The sequence below is a fragment of the Procambarus clarkii genome, chromosome 15 (assembly GCF_040958095.1).
Source record: "Procambarus clarkii isolate CNS0578487 chromosome 15, FALCON_Pclarkii_2.0, whole genome shotgun sequence".
NCBI lineage: Eukaryota > Metazoa > Arthropoda > Malacostraca > Decapoda > Cambaridae > Procambarus > Procambarus clarkii.
Window position 1 is genome coordinate 49,499,810 of NC_091164.1, and position 18,984 is coordinate 49,518,793.

At 49.3% G+C, this 18,984-nt stretch overlaps 1 protein-coding gene across 1 annotated transcript in view; it reads right to left on the bottom strand.

The window, feature by feature from the left end:
• LOC138364949 (tripartite motif-containing protein 59-like) overlaps positions 1 to 18,984 on the bottom strand; it is an 81,732-nt gene that overhangs the window by 19,791 nt on the left and 42,957 nt on the right. Inside the window, exons 3-4 of the mRNA XM_069325032.1 lie at positions 10,873 to 11,544; positions 10,127 to 10,273 (exon numbers count right to left, since the gene is read on the bottom strand). Coding sequence (XP_069181133.1) covers positions 10,127 to 10,273; positions 10,873 to 11,544 — 819 coding nt within the window. The remainder of the gene's footprint in view (positions 1 to 10,126; positions 10,274 to 10,872; positions 11,545 to 18,984) is intronic.

Sequence of the window (18,984 nt, forward strand, 5' to 3'; positions counted from 1 at the left end):
AAATATTGTGTAGGCTACAAACAACATGTTTCAGTTGACATGTGAATAACAAGACTCAAATTCTTGTAAGTCCTTGATAAATCCGGGACGTTCGTTATGTGTGTACTAACATATTAACATACTAATGTATTAATCTTAATATCACTTCGGGATAGGTCAGTACAACACAGTACACTGCGACCCTGGGAATCCCCCCCCGGAGTTATGTTGGATATTTCCAACATCGAATACAGCATTGTTGTATTCTCATTACTTATTACTAACCATACTTAATATTGTAGTAAGTAAAATTAACAACTCGTAGAATTCTCCTGTACTAATAATTCATCTGTGCATTAGGCTAGAATTCTCACGTCACCTGACGCCAGTATTGCGTCAGATTTCTTTACAGTAAAACACATTATATTCAATTTGTGTGAGAATTAAATACGATTCTCCATAATTAAAGCATTCTGTATGACAACTGATTGCAGACGAATTGTTCTCTAACTAAAAGCCGAATAGAGCGTTAGAATTATACCGTCTACCTCGCGATAGTGTTAACGTCATCAATGAATGCCATGGGGAGACATTAATTCCTCTCCCTTATATATTTACTATTCTTAAATAGTTAAATAATAATATTTCGTTCCTCTAAATAATAAACCCGTCCAGTCTTTAGAGTTTCAAGCGCGAATGCGAGAAATATTAATGTTCAAGACAATTATTTGTGTCATGAACGTCGACTCTGCGTGGGTTGGGGGACGCCATCCTCAGTCGGTACGCGGACACGTGCAGAGCCGGAAGGAGGCAGAACTGTACTTACCGTACTCAAAAACGACGCCATTGCCCAGCAAATCGGGCAGGTGTTATTCATCCGCAGATGAAAGCCGCCACTGTGAGGCGTGAACGACCTTGCAGATAATATCTTCAACTAGTGCTGGTGTTAAAAGAGGGACCCTAGACTTGGTTCCTGACGACACGTGATCAGCCAGCTTGAAACGCATCAATCCAGGATAGGTTCACCGGAGCCTGGGATGCGAAATTACGGCAATCTTAATACTTATACAGTGCCCACAGCTAAGTACCCTTTATTTGATGCATCATTTACAGGTTTAATAATAGCGGGGTGATTGCGCGTCTTGCGGCGAGATAACACCTAATAACAGGTGATTAGAATTCCATCTGTAGATATCAATAATCTTGAATATGAATTGAGTAGTTAAATCAATTGCTACTGGTAGTTATTTATCTTGCAGCTCGAGAGACGAATTCCTCACGCTGTCTTCTCCATGTTAACCGTGCCATTCGTCAGTGTACCAGACTTGGAGATTAAGAGGACTTCCAGGGTTATCTAAAGGAACCTACTACAAGCTAAGGCTTATTTCTTTTTTTCCATATTCTAGCAATTTGATACATTCAGAATGTTTCAACATAATGTGTGATTTACTGTAACTCATTGCTATGTTCATATTCATGTTCTTCTTTATATGAATAATATTATATTCAGCATTATTTATAGGATTAGATTATTATTAATTGAATTAGTGAACGAACCACACTGATTCCTGGACGTACTGACCTCCAGTAATAACCCCCCAATGTAGGTGTTTGAAGTTTGTTTCTTTAATAATACAGCCCATTAATTATTCTTATGATCATACTTTCTAGTCATATCCAGAGTCACTGGTTTTCTCTAGAATTTTATCTAATGATCTGAAATTCTCAGTTTCCCTCTTTACTTTAAAAGTGGGTGGTCCTTCGTAATTTAATTTACTATTTAATTATTAATTAATCAGAATCAAACCCAAATATCCCACACATCGTGGGTTATCTCAGTGCATGTTATAGATCTTGTATTTAAGGCACATAAAGTTACTCCATTTCTAATATTTTCCCATGACTCAATGGTGACTCTCGTATCTGCAGGTAAGGACTCCATACCAGCAGCACTTGCCCATTTATCTACTAACTCATTAGCAACTTTCCCTGGATCTGAGTGAGCAATGAATTTGGTCTTACAGCCCCTGATTTTGTTTACTGCTCTCCATATGTCTTTAAGGTTCTTAGTATTACCAATGGACTGAGCAAACTCTTGCCAGTATCTGTCCCGCGCCTCCTTCCTCACCTGACTGCATTCCCTAGCCACTTCCAACATTGTATTTTTCTCTTCATCCCTCATTCCATTTTTTAACCATTCTTTATGCGCACTCCGTAGCATTCTCTCCCACCCCTTGACTTGCTGATCATTGGAATATTTAAATTTCTTAGGTTGGTGCTGGACCTGTAGTTCCAGACCCCATCTACTGGCAGGGGGTTGGTGCTGGACCTGTAGCTCCAGCCCACCTCTACTGGCAGGGGTTAGTGCTAGACCTGTAGCTCCTGCCCCCCTCTACTGGCAGAGGGTTGGTGCTGGACCTGTAGCTCCAGTCCCCTCTACTGGCAAGGGGTTGGTGCTGGACCTGTAGCTCCAGCCCCTCTCTACTGGCAGGGGGTTGGTTTTGGACCTGTAGCTCCAGCCCCCCTCTCTACTGACATGGGTAGGTGCTGGACATGTAGCTCCAGCCCCCCTTTACTGGCAGGGGGTTGGTGCTAGACCTGAAGCTCCAGCCAACCTCTACTGGCAGGGGGTTGGTGCTGGACCTGTAGCTCCTGCCCCTCTCTACTGGCAAGGGGTTGGTGCTGGACCTGTTGCCACAGCCCCCCTCTACTGGCAGGGGGTTGGTGCTGGACCTGTAGCTCCAGCCCCTCCTCTACTGGCAGGTGGTTGGTGCTGGACCTGTAGCTCCAGCCCTCCTCTACTGGCAGGTCGTTGGTGCTGGACCTGTAGCTCCAGCCCCTCCTCTACTGGCAGGTGGTTGGTGCTGGACCTGTAGCTCCAGCCCTCCTCTACTGGCAGGGGGTTGGTGCTAGACATGAAGCTCCAGCCCCCCCTCTACTGGCAGGGAGTTGGTGCTGGACCTGTAGCTTCAACCCCCCTCTGCTGGCAGGGGGTTGGTGCTGGACCTGTAGCTGCAGCCACCTCTCTACTAGCAGGGAGTTGGTGCTGAACCTGAAGCTGCAGCCCCCTCTACTGGCAGGGGGTTGGTGCTGAACCTTTAGATGCAGCCCCCCTCTACTGGCAGGGGGTTTGTGCTGGACCTGTAACTCCAGCCCCCCTTTACTGGCAGGGGGATTGTTGCTGCACCTGTACCTCTAGCCCCCCTATACTGGCAGGGGGTTGTTGCTGGACCTGTAGCTCCAGCCCCCCTCTACTGGCAGGGGGTTGGTGCTGGACCTGTAGCTACAGCCCCCTTCTACTGGCAGGAGGTTGGTGCTGGACCAGTAGCTCCACCCCCCTCCCCCTCTACTGGCAGGAGGTTTGTTCTGGACTTGTAGCTCCAACCCCCCCCCCTCCCCACTCTACTAGCAGGGAGGTTGGTGCAGGACCTGTTGCTCCAGCCCCCTCTACTGGCAGGGGTTGGTGCTAGACATGTAGCTCCAGCCCCCTCTACTGGCAGGGGGGTTGGTGCTGGACCTGTAGCTCCAGCCCACCTCTACTGGCAGGGGTTGGTGCTAGACCTGTAGCTCCAGCCCCCCTACTGGCAGGGGGTTGGTACTGGACCTATAGCTCCAGGCCCCTCTACCTGCAGGTGGTTGGTGCTGGACATGTAGCTCCAGCCCTCCTCTACTGGCAGGGGGTTGGTGCTGGACTTGTAGCTCCAGCCCCATTCTACTGGCAGGGGATTGGTGCTGGACCTCTAGCTACAGACCCCCTGTACTGGCAAGGGGTTTGGTGCTGGACCTGTAGCTCCAGCCCCACTCTACTGGCAGGGGGTTGGTGCTGGACCTGTAGCTCCAGCCCCCCTCTACTGGCAAGGGTTTGGTGCTGGACCTGTTGCCCCAGCCCCCCTCTACTGGCAGGTGGCTGGTGCTAGACCTGAAGCTCCAGCCACCTCTACTGGCAGGGGGTTGGTGCTGGACCTGTAGCTCCACCCCCCCCCCTCTACTGGCAGGGGGTTGGTGTTGGACCTGTCGCTCCACCCCCTCCCTGTACTGGCAGGGGGTTGGTACTGGACCTGTACCTCCAGCTGCCTCTCTACTGGCAGGGGGTTGGGGTTGGTGCTGGACCTGTAGCTCCACCCCCTCCCTCTACTAGCAGGGGGATGGTACTGGACCTGTACCTCCAGCTGCCTCTCTACTGGCAGGGGGTTGGTGCTGGACCTTTAGCTCCACCCCTTCTCTCAACTGGCAGGGGGTTGTTGCAGGACCTGTAGCTCCAGCCCCCTTCTACTGGCAGGGGGGTTGGTGCTCGACCTGTAGCTCCACCCCCACTCTACTGGCAGGGGGTAGGTGCTGGACCTGTACCTCCAGCTGCCCCTCTACTGGCAGGGGGTTGGTGCTGGACCTTTTGCCCCAGCCCCCCTCTACTGGCAGGGGGGTTGGTGCTCGACCTGTAGCTCCACCCCACCACCACTACTGGCAGGGGATTGGTGCTGGACCTGTACCTCCAGCTGCCCCTCTACTGGCAGGGGGTTGGTGCTGGACCTGTAGCTCCAGCCCACCTCTACTGGCAGGGGGTTGTTGCTGGACCTGTAGCTCCAGCCCCCCTCTACTGGCAAGGGTTTGGTGCTGAACCTGTTGCCCCAGCCCCCCTCTATTGGCAGGGGGATGGTGCTGCACCGGTAGCTCCAGCCCCCCTCTGCTGGCAGGAGGTTCGTGCAGGACCTGTAGTTCCAAACACCCCCCTCTATTAGCAGGGGGTTCGTGCTGAACATGTAACTCCAGCCCACCCTCTACTGGTAGGGGGGTTGGTGCTGGACCTGTAGCTCCAGCCCCCTATCCCGGCAGTGGGTTTGTCCTGGACTTGTAGCTCCAGCCCCCCTCCCACTTCTACTGGCAGGGGGTTGATGCTGGGCCTGTAGCTCCAGCCCCCCTCTACTATCAGGGGTTTGATGCTGGACCTGTAGCTCCAGTCCCATCTACTGGCACGGGGTTGGTGCTGGACCTGTAGCTCCAACCCCCCCCCCTCTACTGGCAGAACGTTGGTGATGGACCTGTAGCTCCAGCTTCCCCCCCCCCACTTCTACTGGCAGGGGGTTGGTGCTGGACCTGTAGCTCCAGCCCCCCTCTACTATTAGGGGGTTGATGCTGGACCTGTAGCTCCAGCCCCCCTCCTCTAGTGGCAGTGGGTTGGTGCTGGACCTGTAGCTCCAGCCCTCTCTACTGGCAGGGGGTTGGTGCAGAACCTGTAGCTCTAGTCCCCCCTCTTCTGTCAGGGTGGGTTAGTGCTGGACCTGTAGCTCCAGCCCACCCTCTACTGGCAGGGGGTTAGTGCTGGACCTGTAGCTACAGCCCCCCCTCTACTGGCAGTGGGTTGGTGCTGGACCTGTAGCTCCAGCCCCCTCTACTGGCAGGGGGTTAGTGCTGGACCTGTAGCTCCAGCCCACCCTCTACTGGCAGGGGGTTTGTGCTGGACCTGTAGGTCCAGCCCCCCCCCCCCCACTTCTACTGGCAGTGGGTTGGTGCTGGACGTTGTGAAGGTGTCCCCCTCCAGTTTCTCCCATATGCCAGGTTTAAGAGTCATATCAGCTTACCTGCAGGTTCTCTGAGGCGCAGGGAATCTTTTGAGGTATGAGGCTTCCAGAATGGTTGTTAATTCGGGGAGAAATTTGCATTTGTAAATTTGCAGAGAAGTGGAAAAGTCGCGCCCTGGGTACAACAAAATGGCGCCGTCTGGCTTGCAAATCCATCATATGGTGTACGACGCCCTCTGATTCGGTGGCTGAGGTCACATGACTTCATTGACCCATTAGGGCCCGCCCCTGGGTCTGTGACATAACCGAGAGATCTGGCCCGCCGCCTGCAGAGCACCAGGCACTTAGAGATACTTGGCGCTTCGTTGAGAGCGGACGTGCGCCGATTGAGCTCTCTAGTTCTGAGGTCTAGGAGCCTCCATAAGTGGATATACACAGCCTGACGAGTATATAGTGACTAGCAAGGACTGCAGAACTTCAGGGAAGTGTGAGGAAGCCTAATCAAGCGGTGAAAGGGCGCCGAGGACCGTGTGCTAATAGTTTTGGAGAAGTTGAGAGAGTTATGACGGCTGGAGGAGTGAGTGACTCGCTGTCAGTGGAACTCCAAAGCATTCAGAGCTGTTGTGATTAGATCACGCCCACTAGGAACTCAGAAGGGAGAAAGTGCATCCTGATCCTTGAGTGTGGCCTCGGTGAAGGAATGCTTGAGGGAACGACGCATGCAGTGACGAATGGATGAGCCAACGCCCAGGAACATCACTCAGGGAATGAGCACGGAGATGCCGAGGATCTTCACAACACCTACGGACTGGTGATGCTTCTGGAACACTGGGAACAACGCGAGGAACGGAGTACCCAACGGGCGACTGGAGCCTAGGCGTCTGAGGACGGGATATGTTAAGGTAGATCATATTTCCCTTGATTGTTAGGCAAGATAGGCCTATTATTATGCGTAGGCATTTTTTAGGGTGCATATAAGTCATAGGAGTAGATTAGGCTATGGGACAGCACGTATATATTATTCTACTGAGTGGTGAAGACAGCGTGTGGCCGGCCCGTGGAGGAGTGAGGAGCGACGCTGACGGAGCCGCCCCAGTGAGGAGGGGCCAGTGATCCTTTTAATTCATCAGCTGATGCGAGCTGCTGGCGGCCACCAGAGGAGCCCTGCTGTCATCATTATTATTATTATTATTTCCATAAATTCATACATGTATGTTGTATGTTGTAGTATACTTTGAGTAAACTTTTACTATTTTATCACTGCTTTTGGTATAACCTCCATCTCACTGAGCTTTGTGGTTAATAACATGATTATACTGTACTGTTACTGGAATGACAGAGAGAGACCCTGTGTTGGCAACACGACATGAGATTTGAACACTGGTACTGGCATTCCCTAATGAGTGACCCTGAGATGGCAACATGACTGTACATTTGAATTCTCATATTAGCAGCACACAGTAAGGTCCTAGGCTGCTGTAAATATATTATATTTGAACTAACGGCGTTGCTGGGACGCAGAGAGAATTACCCAGCTGGCGACCAGGAAGGAAGAGGTGGACGTGAGGCTACGGCCGGAAGTCCGGCAAATTCTCTGCACGCATAGGTGGACAGGCCCGGTGGTGGAGTCACATACTGCAGGACCGAGTTTAATACTGTGGGCTGGGCCTTCTCCTCTCCCCCTTGGGTCCAAGGTCAAGTGGTGACCGGTCTTGAGGCATGACTAGGAGAGCTCCCTGGGGTGATATGTGATACCCTAGTGGAGGGAGTGAAGTCCCATGGCATGAGGTTATAGGATCAGTAGCACGATCCCCCGCTGTTCAACTGTAACCTCATGTAACACAAGACCAAGGTGAGCGGTGCGTGACAACCTGTAGCTCCACCCTCTATCTACTGGCAGGGGGTTGGTGCTGGACCTGTAGCTCTAGCTCCCCTCTACTGACAGGGGGTTGGTGCTGGACCTGTAGCTCCAGTCCCCCTCTACTGGCAGGGGGTTGGTGCTGGACCTGTAGCTCCAGCCCCCCTCTACTGGCAGGGAGTTGGTGCTGCACCTGTAGCTCCAGCCCCTCTCTACTGGCAGGGGGGTTGGTGCTGGACCTCCAGTCCCCCCTCTACTGGCAGGGGGTTGGTGCTGGACCTGTAGCTCTAGCTCCCATCTACTGACAGTGGGTTGGTGCTGGACCTGTAGCTCCAGTCCCCCTCTACTGGCAGGGGGTTGGTGCTGGACCTGTAGCTCCAGCCCCCCCTCTACTGGCAGGGGGTTGGTGCTGGACCTGTAGCTCCAGCCCCCCCTCTACTGGGAGGGGGTTGGTGCTGGACCTGTAGCTCCAGTCCCCCTCTACTGGCAGGGGGTTGGTGCTGGACCTGTAGCTCCAGCCCCCCCTCTACTGGCAGGGGGTTGGTGCTGGACCTGTAGCTCCAGCCCCCCCTCTACTGGCAAGGGGTTGGTGCTGGACCTGTAGCTCCAGCCCCCCCTCTACTGGCAGGGGGTTGGTGCTGGACCTGTAGCTCCAGCCCCCTCTACTGGCAGGGGGTTGGTGCTGGACCTGTAGCTCCAGCCCCCCTCTACTGGCAGGGAGTTGGTGCTGGACCTGTAGCTCCAGCCCCCCTCTACTGGCAGGGAGTTGGTGCTGGACCTGTAGCTCCAGCCCCTCTCTATTGGCAGGGGGGTTGGTGCTGGACCTCCAGCCTCCCCTCAACTGGCAAGGGGTTGTTGCTGGACATGTAGCTCCAGCCCCCCTCTACTGGCAAGGGGTTGGTGCTGGATCTGTAGCTCCAGCCCCCTCTACTGGCACGGGGTTGGTGCTGGACCTCCAGCCTCCTTCTACTGGCGGGGAGGTTGGTGCTGGACCTGTAGCTCCAGTCCCCTCTATTGGCAGGGGGTTTGTGCTGGACCTGTAGCTCCAGCCCCCTCTACTGGCAGAGGGTTGGTGCTGGACCTGTAGCTCCAGACCTCTTCTACTGGCAGTGGGTTGGTGCTGGACCTTTAGCTCCAGCCCCCCTCTTCTGGCAAGGGGTTGGTGCTGGACCTGTAGCTCCAGCCCCTCTCTATTGGCAGGGGGGTTGGTGCTGGACCTCCAGCCTCCCCTCAACTGGCAAGGGGTTGTTGCTGGACATGTAGCTCCAGCCCCCCTCTACTGGCAAGGGGTTGGTGCTGGATCTGTAGCTCCAGCCCCCTCTACTGGCACGGGGTTGGTGCTGGACCTCCAGCCCCCTTCTACTGGCGGGGAGGTTGGTGCTGGACCTGTAGCTCCAGTCCCCTCTATTGGCAGGGGGTTTGTGCTGGACCTGTAGCTCCAGCCCCCTCTACTGGCAGAGGGTTGGTGCTGGACCTGTAGCTCCAGACCTCTTCTACTGGCAGTGGGTTGGTGCTGGACCTTTAGCTCCAGCCCCCCTCTTCTGGCAAGGGGTTGGTGCTGGACCTGTAGCTCCAGCCCCCTCTATTGGCAAGGGGTTGGTGCTGGACCCGTAGCTCCAGCCCCCTCTATTGGCAAGGGGTTGGTGCTGGACCTGTAGCTCCAGCCCCTTCTATTGGCAGGGGGTTGGTGCTGGACCTGTAGCTCCCGCCCCCCCCTCTACTGGCAGGGGGTTGGTGCTGGACCTATAGCTACAGCCCCCCTCTACTGGCTGGAGGTTGGTGCTGGACCTGTAGCTCCAGCCCCCCTCTACTGGCTGGAGGTTGGTGCAGAACCTGTAGCTCCAGCCCCCCTCTACTGGCTGGAGGTTGGTGCTGGACCTGTAGCTCCAGCCCCCCTCTACTGGCTGGAGGTTGGTGCTGGACGTGTAGCTCCAGCCCCCCTCTACTGGCTGGAGGTTGGTGCAGGACCTGTAGCTCCCGCCCCCCTTTACTGGCAGGGGGTTGGTGCAGGACCTGTAGCTCCAGCCTCCCTCTACTGGCTGGAGGTTGGTGCTGGACCTGTAGCTCCAGCCCCCCTCTACTGGCAGGGAGGTTGGTGCTGGCATTGTTTGGGAGTTTGTTGGCAGTTTCAAGGCTTCAGTCTCTTCGAACCCATCAGTGGTCTGTTTTGGTTCACTGTCTTCCTGAATGCTTTCCTGGTAGGTTGGTGGAGTGTCTCCCGCTCTCTGCGCCTCTGTGAGGGGGGCCAGGATCCCGGGTTCAATAGAGGATCACGGGTTCAATCACCGAACCTGTGGCTCGGAGCCGGTGGCTGAGCGGACAGAACACTGGACGCATGATCCTGTGATCCCGAGTTCGATTCTGGGTGCCAGTGAGAAACAACGGGCAGATTTTCTTTTACCTTGATGCCCTAGATACCTAGCAGTAAATATTTACCTCGGAGTTAGTCAGCTGGCATGAGCTGCTTCCTGGGGGTGGAGGCCTGGTCAAGGACCGGGCCGCGGGGACACTAAGCCCCGAAATCATCTCAAGATAACCTCAAGATAACCGTGCAGCACAGAAATGGTTCACATGTTTCCTTCCATCTGATGCCTCTGTTTACCTACCAGTAAATCTTTATCGTGGAGTTAAGCATCTATTGTGAATTGTATGTTAAGGAAAGTCTATAGTTGACCTTGGGGAACCTCGATATACTTAAGAACAAACTTCCTCTCCTCAAAACGCAACTCAATATCTTGTGATATGATCTATGAGAAAAAATAAAAAAACTTACTGTTAATTGCTTCTGGGGGATCTGTCCAGTGATTTCCTGAACTCTATTCATGATGCTGGAGGCTGAGTCTCCCAGGTGCACGGGGTCAGCTGTGGCACCTGTCTCTGTGGTCATCATCTCCAGGGCCTCCCTGATGGTCTCCTGCACCTGTCATTACCAACATAAACATTAATGGTGGAACCTGGACTATAATGAAGCATCAGGCTCTGAGTAAAGTAACTGGACTACAATGAAGCATCAGGCTCTGAGTAAAGTAACTGGACCATAATGAAGCATCAGGCTCTGAGTAAAGTAACTGGACTATAATGAAGCATCAGGCTCTGAGTAAAGTAACTGGACTATAATGAAGCATCAGGCTCTGAGTAAAGTAACTGGACTATAATGAAGCATCAGGCTCTGAGTAAAGTAACTGGACTATAATGAAGCATCAGGCTCTGAGTAAAGTAACTGGACTATAATGAAGCATCAGGCTCTGAGTAAAGTAACTGGACTATAATGAAGCATCAGGCTCTGAGTAAAGTAACTGAAAACTATAAGTAATGGTGTTTCTCTACACTGACCACAGTGTAGAGAAACACCAAGATGACAGTTGACTTTATTAATAAAAATGTTTCAGGTGTTAGAGCAAAAAGTTTCCTATCTATAAAGTCAACTCTCATCTTGATGTGTCTCCATGTCAAAAGTGTTTATATAGAGGCAATACTACACTCAGTTGGGTGAGAACAATGTGACCTTCAGCAGCGTACCTTCACTGAGGTGTGGACAGTCTTGACATCTGGAAAGAGTTCCTGGCACTTCTCCAGCCAATCTTTTATTTTCGTGCTGCACTCATCAGCTGTGTCTATGGTTGTGTCAACCTCCTGTAGGGTGTTGACTGTGTCGAGGTTCCCCAACATGGCCTGCAGCTGAGTCTTCCCTTCCTCTCCTTGTGTTGTCATATCCACCACACTGGTATCCTCCAGTTCCAAGAGCTTCATTGCTGACTTGTTCTGCTCTACCAGAGCATAGAGTCTGTCCTGGAGCTGGAGGTGATGAGTCATCCAGTCCCCCAGCTGCCCCCGGTACTCCCCCAGCTGGGACAGTACCTCTTCACAGCTTTTAATGAGGCTGCTAATGCTGCTCTTCTGCTCCTGCAACATGGAACGAAACTTCTTTTTTGCGGGTACAGTTTTCTCTTGTGTTTGCTGGATATTTTTGAGTTTCCTAACAAAAGCCTCCACAGCATAGCTAATTGGGAACTGAGTAGCAGCTGTGGCAGCGTGCTCAGCACGGCAGCTGGGGCAGGTCAGCTGACCATTCTTGATAGCATTGTCGATACACTGGGAGCAGAATGTGTGGCCGCACGGCAGATTGCGAGGCCGTAGCTGATTGTCGTCATAATCGTTAAAACACACTGAACATTCCTCTGGCTTGTTATCCTGTGGAAAGAATATTTGGTTAAGCTAGATGTATTTACAACAAAAAGTAATATTACAGTACTTTATTTACTAATACAAATTACGTAATATTTACATACATTCTTTGTATTAGCTATTCTAGAGTTAATATTACTGACAGATTAACATATCCACAGCAAGGTCAATATTTTTTATAAACATATCCCAGAGTATGGGATATGTTTATATTATATTTTTTGTTATATAATTTTTTTGGTAATAATATTTCATAATATTTTTTGGTAACATTTGCAGCAGCAGGGTTGCTTGTAAGTCATACCCAAGAGTATGACTAACAAAACCCGTCCTTACTTTCTTACTAATAATGGAAGGAAACAAACGTATATATCGTATGTGATAATTGTGGAAGGGTCAAGTATTCTTAGTCTAAGTTGGACAATAAGTGCACAGTGGGTTAAATCTTTACACATGGGTTTTATTGACCAACTCCGGATTATTCTACACTTATTAACTATGGGAACACATGATTATGTTAATGGATTGTTGAGATTGAGTGATACTCTTCACCAAACATAAACATGATGGATGAATTGACTATTGGTCCCACACAAATCTGGGCTTAGTCGTTATTTTACTGTACACTCTCTTGGTAATATACAAATGTAGCATGGATTTTTACAATATAAGGTCTACACTTAATCACTTTACTAACGGGGACCAAGGTTGATGGAGTTTAAACCACGTATTACAGTACTCCTTAACCCCTTAACTGCGTTGCCTCCAAATGTGACACCCCCGCAGTGCGCAGGAAATAAATTCTCTGGAAAAAATTCTTTTTTCTTTTTAAAGTGTCAAAAACCCTTCCCTCAGTATGGGTATAAAAAAAAAATCGAAATTGTACTTACTTTGGCTGCTATGGGGTCCGGAAGTTGGGGCATGACGTCATCTTTCCCCGTGCGCCCATGCCGTAAGCTCTCGGGGGCGGTGGGGCGCTCGGGGCAGTGCGCACGAGTTGCCGCGTATATATTTTCGTTCATTTTTTGCGCACCTTTCCAAATATATTTTCATTGTTTTTATGTGCCAATCCAATGTATAATGAACACGTACACTATAATATCGCAGTACAACATCCGTACTGTCCGTAGACACTGTGTTACGTGCATGAAACTTGTGTACACATATGCAGCACATATTTACTATGTATCATGCTAATTTGTGTATATATACAATCTATTTACACACTATACACTGTCACACACTATATACATTCACCATCAACACATTCAGAACACCGCGAGTGAGAGCTGCCACACCCAGCCAGCCCTCCCTCACTTCTCCAACATTGTATTCACCAACTTTGCCCCTCCCATCATACAGTTATTCACACCAATGTTTCATGTTCATTTATGTATATTTACAACATATGTACTCACTATACACTGTCACACACTATATACATTTACCATCAACACATTCAGAACATCGCGTAGCAGCTGCTTTGTATGGGCCAATAGCAGCTGCCTCGTATGGGCCAATAGCAGCTGCCTCGTATGGGCCAATAGCAGCTGCCTCGTGTGGGCCAATAGCAGCTGCCTCGTATGAGTCAATAGCAGCTGCTTCGTATGGGCCAATAGGAGCTGCCTCGTATGGGCCAATAGGAGCTGCCTCGTATGGGCCAATAGGAGCATTTGGCCATGAACACATTCAGAACACCTCGAGTGAGAGCAGCCACACCCAGCCAGTCTCCCTCACTCCAACATCTTACTCGCCAACATTGCTCCTCCCACCATATTGTTATAGTTCTTATTACACATGTTATATATACCTATCTACATGTTATATTTACCAGAACTATGCAAGTAAGCCGGTATTGTGTTCAAACAGTACAGTGGCCACCATACACTGCATGAAAAATCACACAGCAGACGACGCTACGATTACGTCACCTCCCTCACCAAAATAGCTCCTCTCAACATTCTCCTGTTGCTGTTCTTACACTATATACACACACTATATATACCCATGTACATATGTGTTGCCCATAGCGAACCACTAAGCTAGTATGGTGAGCAAAACAAGAGTGGCAGCCACATACACACAATGAGGCTACCTCAATTCTCGCCCTCCCTCCCTCATCAAAATTTCTCCTTCCACAATACTACGCACAATGCTAATTATAACCACGCTCCTGCTATTATCACAATCCTGGTCACTAATTCCTGTAAATGAATAATTGACCACACATTTATTTTGAAAAGGAACCTAAGAAATCATTTGAAGATTCCTAGATGAACGAAATAATGCTGTGGTGCTGTGGCTAGCGCTGTGAACATCGTGAACAGCATTGAATCACTGATATTTGAACATTGTACCCAGTCATTATCACACTCAGGCTCTAATATAACACTATCATAGCTAAATAATACAAGTTATATATATATTTTGACATTATTAGGCGATGCTGTGGTCACATGCTGAACAGCAGTGCTGTGCGCTCATGCTGCGAGCGCCAGCCTTGGTTGCTCACACACTACTGAGGCTCCCACACCCGGAAATGTGGACCACGATTTTTTTTAAAGATGGCGTCTGTTTACAAGAGCCCTGAGGAAGCTGATGTGAACCCCATGTAGCCGCGGGAGTTTTGAATGGAACGTGAAAAATACAAATACCCGGAGGCGCGTTGCGCAAACCAGACGTGAGCCTGCAGGCGCGTTGCGCAGTTTAAGGGTTAAAGTGGGTGAATGAGCCCAAAATAACACAAGAAATACATTCCTATCCCTAAACTAACAAAGAAAAAAAGCACTAGCACAGTTAATGCACTTATCATTACTGTAGAAGACCACCCAAGCGTCGCATTGACGTCTACTGGACACTGGAGTAGTCGCCGCCTGAGTGGACAACTTGCTGCCGCGCACCACTCTGTGTGCACTCACTTGGTTCCAATAATGTTTCACACAAAACTCATATCCCAAAATTGGTCATTTGTATGTCTTATTGAGTTTCAGACTGTTTTCAACATTTAACACTGCTGTTTCTATATATATTTTCAACCAGTGAATGTCTTAAATAAGTGTTTCCTATACTATTCCATTGCTTTGGGGAGGATATATAATTATTAATAATAATAATTTTCTTTTGTAAGTCACTGTGCTCCACATGTGCAGAACTGACTATTGTAATGGCAGAAATCATAAATTCATGATTGTCCTGCCCTTCAAGAAGCCCTGAACAAAATAAGTGTATGAGCACCACTTGGCAAATGGAATTTAATGTGAACAAATGCCATGTTATGGAATTTGGAATAGGAGAACATAGACCCCACACAACCTATAAACTATATAATTACCTAAGTGTAGTTACAGGATGAGAGCTATGCTCATAATGTCCCGTCTTCCAAGCACTCTGTCATATAACAATTTGAAATTACTGACGCTTTTGTCCTCCATCACCTTCTCACCTAACTTGTTCCAACCATCTACCCCACTTGTTTGCGAAAGTGAATTTTCTTATTCACTTCTAAAAAATTAAATTTTCTTTGGCACCTTTGTTTAGTTAGTTTAAATCTATGACCTCTTGTTCTTGAAGTTCCAGGTCTCAGGAATTTTTGCCTATAAATTTTATCAATTCCCGTTAATATTTTGTACGTAGTGATCATATTGCCTCTTTTTCTTCTATCTTTGAGTTTTGGAATATTTAACCCTTTAACTGTGCAACGCACCTGCTGGCCCACGCTTGGGGTGCACTACGCGCCTCCGGGTACTATAACCCCGCGATTATCCGGGATTCAAACATCCGGAAAACGCCCTTATACGGCCAAAATCGTGATCGGATAAAGTTATCACAATATCCGGCCAAAATGGCCACAGGAACAAAATAAAAGCTGGTTTGGCCGAATGAAAATAAGGCCGTACCGTATTAATCCCGTCTGTGGCTCTATAGACGCATGGTGGAGGAGGGGGGTTGGGTGGGTGGGTGGTGTTGGGAGGGTGGGAGGGGTGCGTCAGGAGGGACTACCTGGGTACAGGAATTACCATTAATTTTAGAACAATTAATCATAGCCAAAAACAAATGAAATAAGTACTAATAATTATGTAATAACAAATAACTAAGTTTCCTAAAAGCATTGTGCACAGGCTGAAGTTTCCTTCAAAAATATTGTGAATTTTTTTCCTCCTGGCGGCCTACGTAACGCGCTATAGCTGCCCCACCCCAAGTGGACCCGTCTAACACTGGTCAACCCATGTGCGTCCGTCCCTCGTGTTATACACAGTGCTGCGCCATTAGTGAAATATTTTTTTAAATAACTTTTTTATTTTCATAGTAACTTTGAACATTTTTGGCCAAGACTATGTCTGGTAGCAGCATCAATCGTTCTGGAGGTGTTAAGAGGAAGAAAGTTGTCCTAACAATTAAAGACAAGTCACTGTTATACACCTCAACCAGTGCGGCCTCACAGTGTTGCGCCATTGGTGAAATATTTTTTTAAATAACTTTCTTAATTTTCATAGTAATTTTGAACATTTTTGGCCAAGAATATGTCTGGTAGCAGCATCAATCGTTCTGGAAGTGTTAAGAGGAAGAAGATTGTCCTAGCAATTAAAGACAAGTTACGTGTTGTTCAACCAGTGAGGCGTCACAGGCAGCCAAGCGCCTTCAACAAGTGAGGCGCCACAGGCAAGCCAAGCTCCTTCAACAAGTGAGGCATTACAGGCAAGCCAAGCGCTTTCAAAAAGTGACGCGCCACAGGCAAGCCAAGTGCCTTCAACAAGTGAGGCGCAAGCAAGCGCCTTCAACAAGTGAGGACATGCAAGCGCTTCAACAAGTGAGGTGCAAGCAAGCGCCTTCAACAACCGAGGCCTCACAGGCAACCCAAATGCCCTCAACCAGTGAGGCTTCAGCAGCTGGCAGTCAAAACTAACTTAGCTTAATGAACTGTACAGTAATTTTAAGTGTTAATTTTAGTGTTGTGTTAGTATAGGTTACGTAAATTGTTAAGAATTTTTAACTTCAAGATGTGTGGCATCAGTCAAGAAGACGAACACCAACAAGGTAAGTTGAGGTTTCTAGTTGAATATTTAATAATTGTATGTGGCAAGGCAATTCAAATTATGTTGTTTGTGTTATAAAAATAGTTGGAAATGGTCACTTTTGGACTCGTAGGTGAAAAAGTACCATTATCCGAAAAATGTGATAATCCGGCTGGGGGTCCTTCCCATATAGTCCGAATGATCGAGTGAAGACAGTATTTGTATTTTTCACGTTCGATTTAAAAGTGACGTGCGGTGACGCAGGTATGGAATGGTTGGCTGGGGGCCCCAGTGATAGTCCGCCATCTTGAAAAAAAATTCCCAGCATGCCCCGTAGCCATGGAGAGCCCCAGTTCCCAAGCAGCAACCATGTCTGATGCATCGTCAACGAGCTCCCGCTCCACGGTGACCCGCAGTCATGGAAAACGACTCTCTGAGGAGGAGATTCGCGATATTTTGTACGACGACGATGCTATGGATGATGACCTAAACTATGATCCAGAGAAAGATCTGACACAGAGGTCTGATACGAGTGAGGGAAAGACGCAAGTGGATGATGTGGCGAGTGCATATGGTATACGCTCCTCACCCGGCCTGTCTCGCCGCCCTAAGTCAACACCGTTATCACCACCACCATCATGTATGTCCCCAGATGCTAGTTTATTCAGTGACAATACATGTGACAAATCTTTCTCGGGCTTCAGTGACATTGGCTCCGATACGAGTAGTGTGGACGACCCGAGTACTAGCAGTGAGGGTGGTACCGGGCGGGGCTTTGCTGCCTCAGCAACACGTCGAGGCAGGTGACAGCATGTCTCACAGCATGACGACAGTGGGCCCTCAACATCAGGTGATTGTGGTAGGCCTATGGTACGAAAATCTGCCTCAGCGCCAAGCATACCCTCACGCAGCTCCAGCAGCAGAAGCAGACGACGTAGATGTGGTTTTGGTGCTCGTGGTGGTGTTGGCGCCGACATCAAACTCCCTGGTGTACTTGTGTGGGAGGATTGCACCACATCTGTCCCTCAAATACCAACGTTTGATGATACCGATGTTGTTGTTACAGCTTTATTCCCGTATAACGGTGATGATATGGCGGACATGGAATATTTCCAGGCATATTTTGACAATGTCTTCATGAGGCATCTTGTGACCGAGACAAACATGTACGCCCACACCCTCATAGACAGCGGCATATTACCTGCCTTACGCCTCACGCGATGGAAGGCAACGACAATCAACGAGATGTACGTGTTTCTGGCTCAATGCATGATGATGAAACACTGCGAGAAAGCTGTTGTCCAGGACTATTGGAACAAAGACAGCCTTGTTCCATCACCCGTCTTCAACCGGTATATGTCGCGGGATAAGTTCCACTTGATTCTCAGGCGCCTGCATTTCGAGGACAATGCAAATGAGGACAGACGCGACAGACTGTGGAAGGTACGCAAGGTATTCAGCGACCTGCGAGGGAACTTCAGGGATTATTTTGTACCTGGACAGAAAGTCGTTATCGACGAGTTGCTTGTACTGTTCAAGGGCAGACTGGCTTTCATGCAGTACATCCCTTCCAAGCGGCACCGTTTTGGACTAAAGTTTTTCATGCTGTGCGACTGTGAGACTGGTATCGTCCTGGACATGATCTTGTATTCTGGTACAGACGTCGACATACCAGCTCAAGATGAACATGGGTTATCTGGCAGTGTCGTAAAAACCCTGATGGAACCAGTGCTGAACAGGGGGCATATACTGTTCACTGACAACTATTACACCAGCCCCCTGTTGACCAGATACGTCCTTGCCCACAACACCAGCATATGTAGCACTGTGAAGGTACTCGGGAAGGAAATGCCAGTGTTCGGTATAGGTATATCCATGGGCGAGTACCAGCTGCGCAAGTGTGACAATATGCTGTCAGTGCGGTGAGAGGACAGACACGAGGTGAATATGCTGACGACGATTCACACCGGTGCCATGTTGAACAGTGGGAAGGTCCATTTTTATATGCGCAACCCCATGTATAAGCCGGACTGTGTAATAGACTATAACGTGAACATGCGCCTCGTCGATAAATGTGACATGATGCTTGGTGGTGTGGAGTGCGTGCACAGGTCTGTGAAGTGGACGAAAAAGTTCTTCTTCCACCTCAAGGATGTTGCAGTGCTCAACTGCTTCAATATGTACTTAGTGAAGTCCGGCAGGAAACCGTCTGCTTGATACCTGCTTGATGGGGTTCTAGGAGTTCTTTTACTCCCCAAGCCTGGCCCGAGGCCAGGCTTGACTTGTGAAAGTTTGGTCCACTAGGCTGTTCCTTGGAGCGGGCCGCAGGCCCACATACCCACCACAGCCCAGCTGATCCGGAACTTCTCTTAGAAAACAGTCCAGTTTTCTCTTGAAGATGTCCACGGTTGTTCCGGCAATATTTATTATAGTC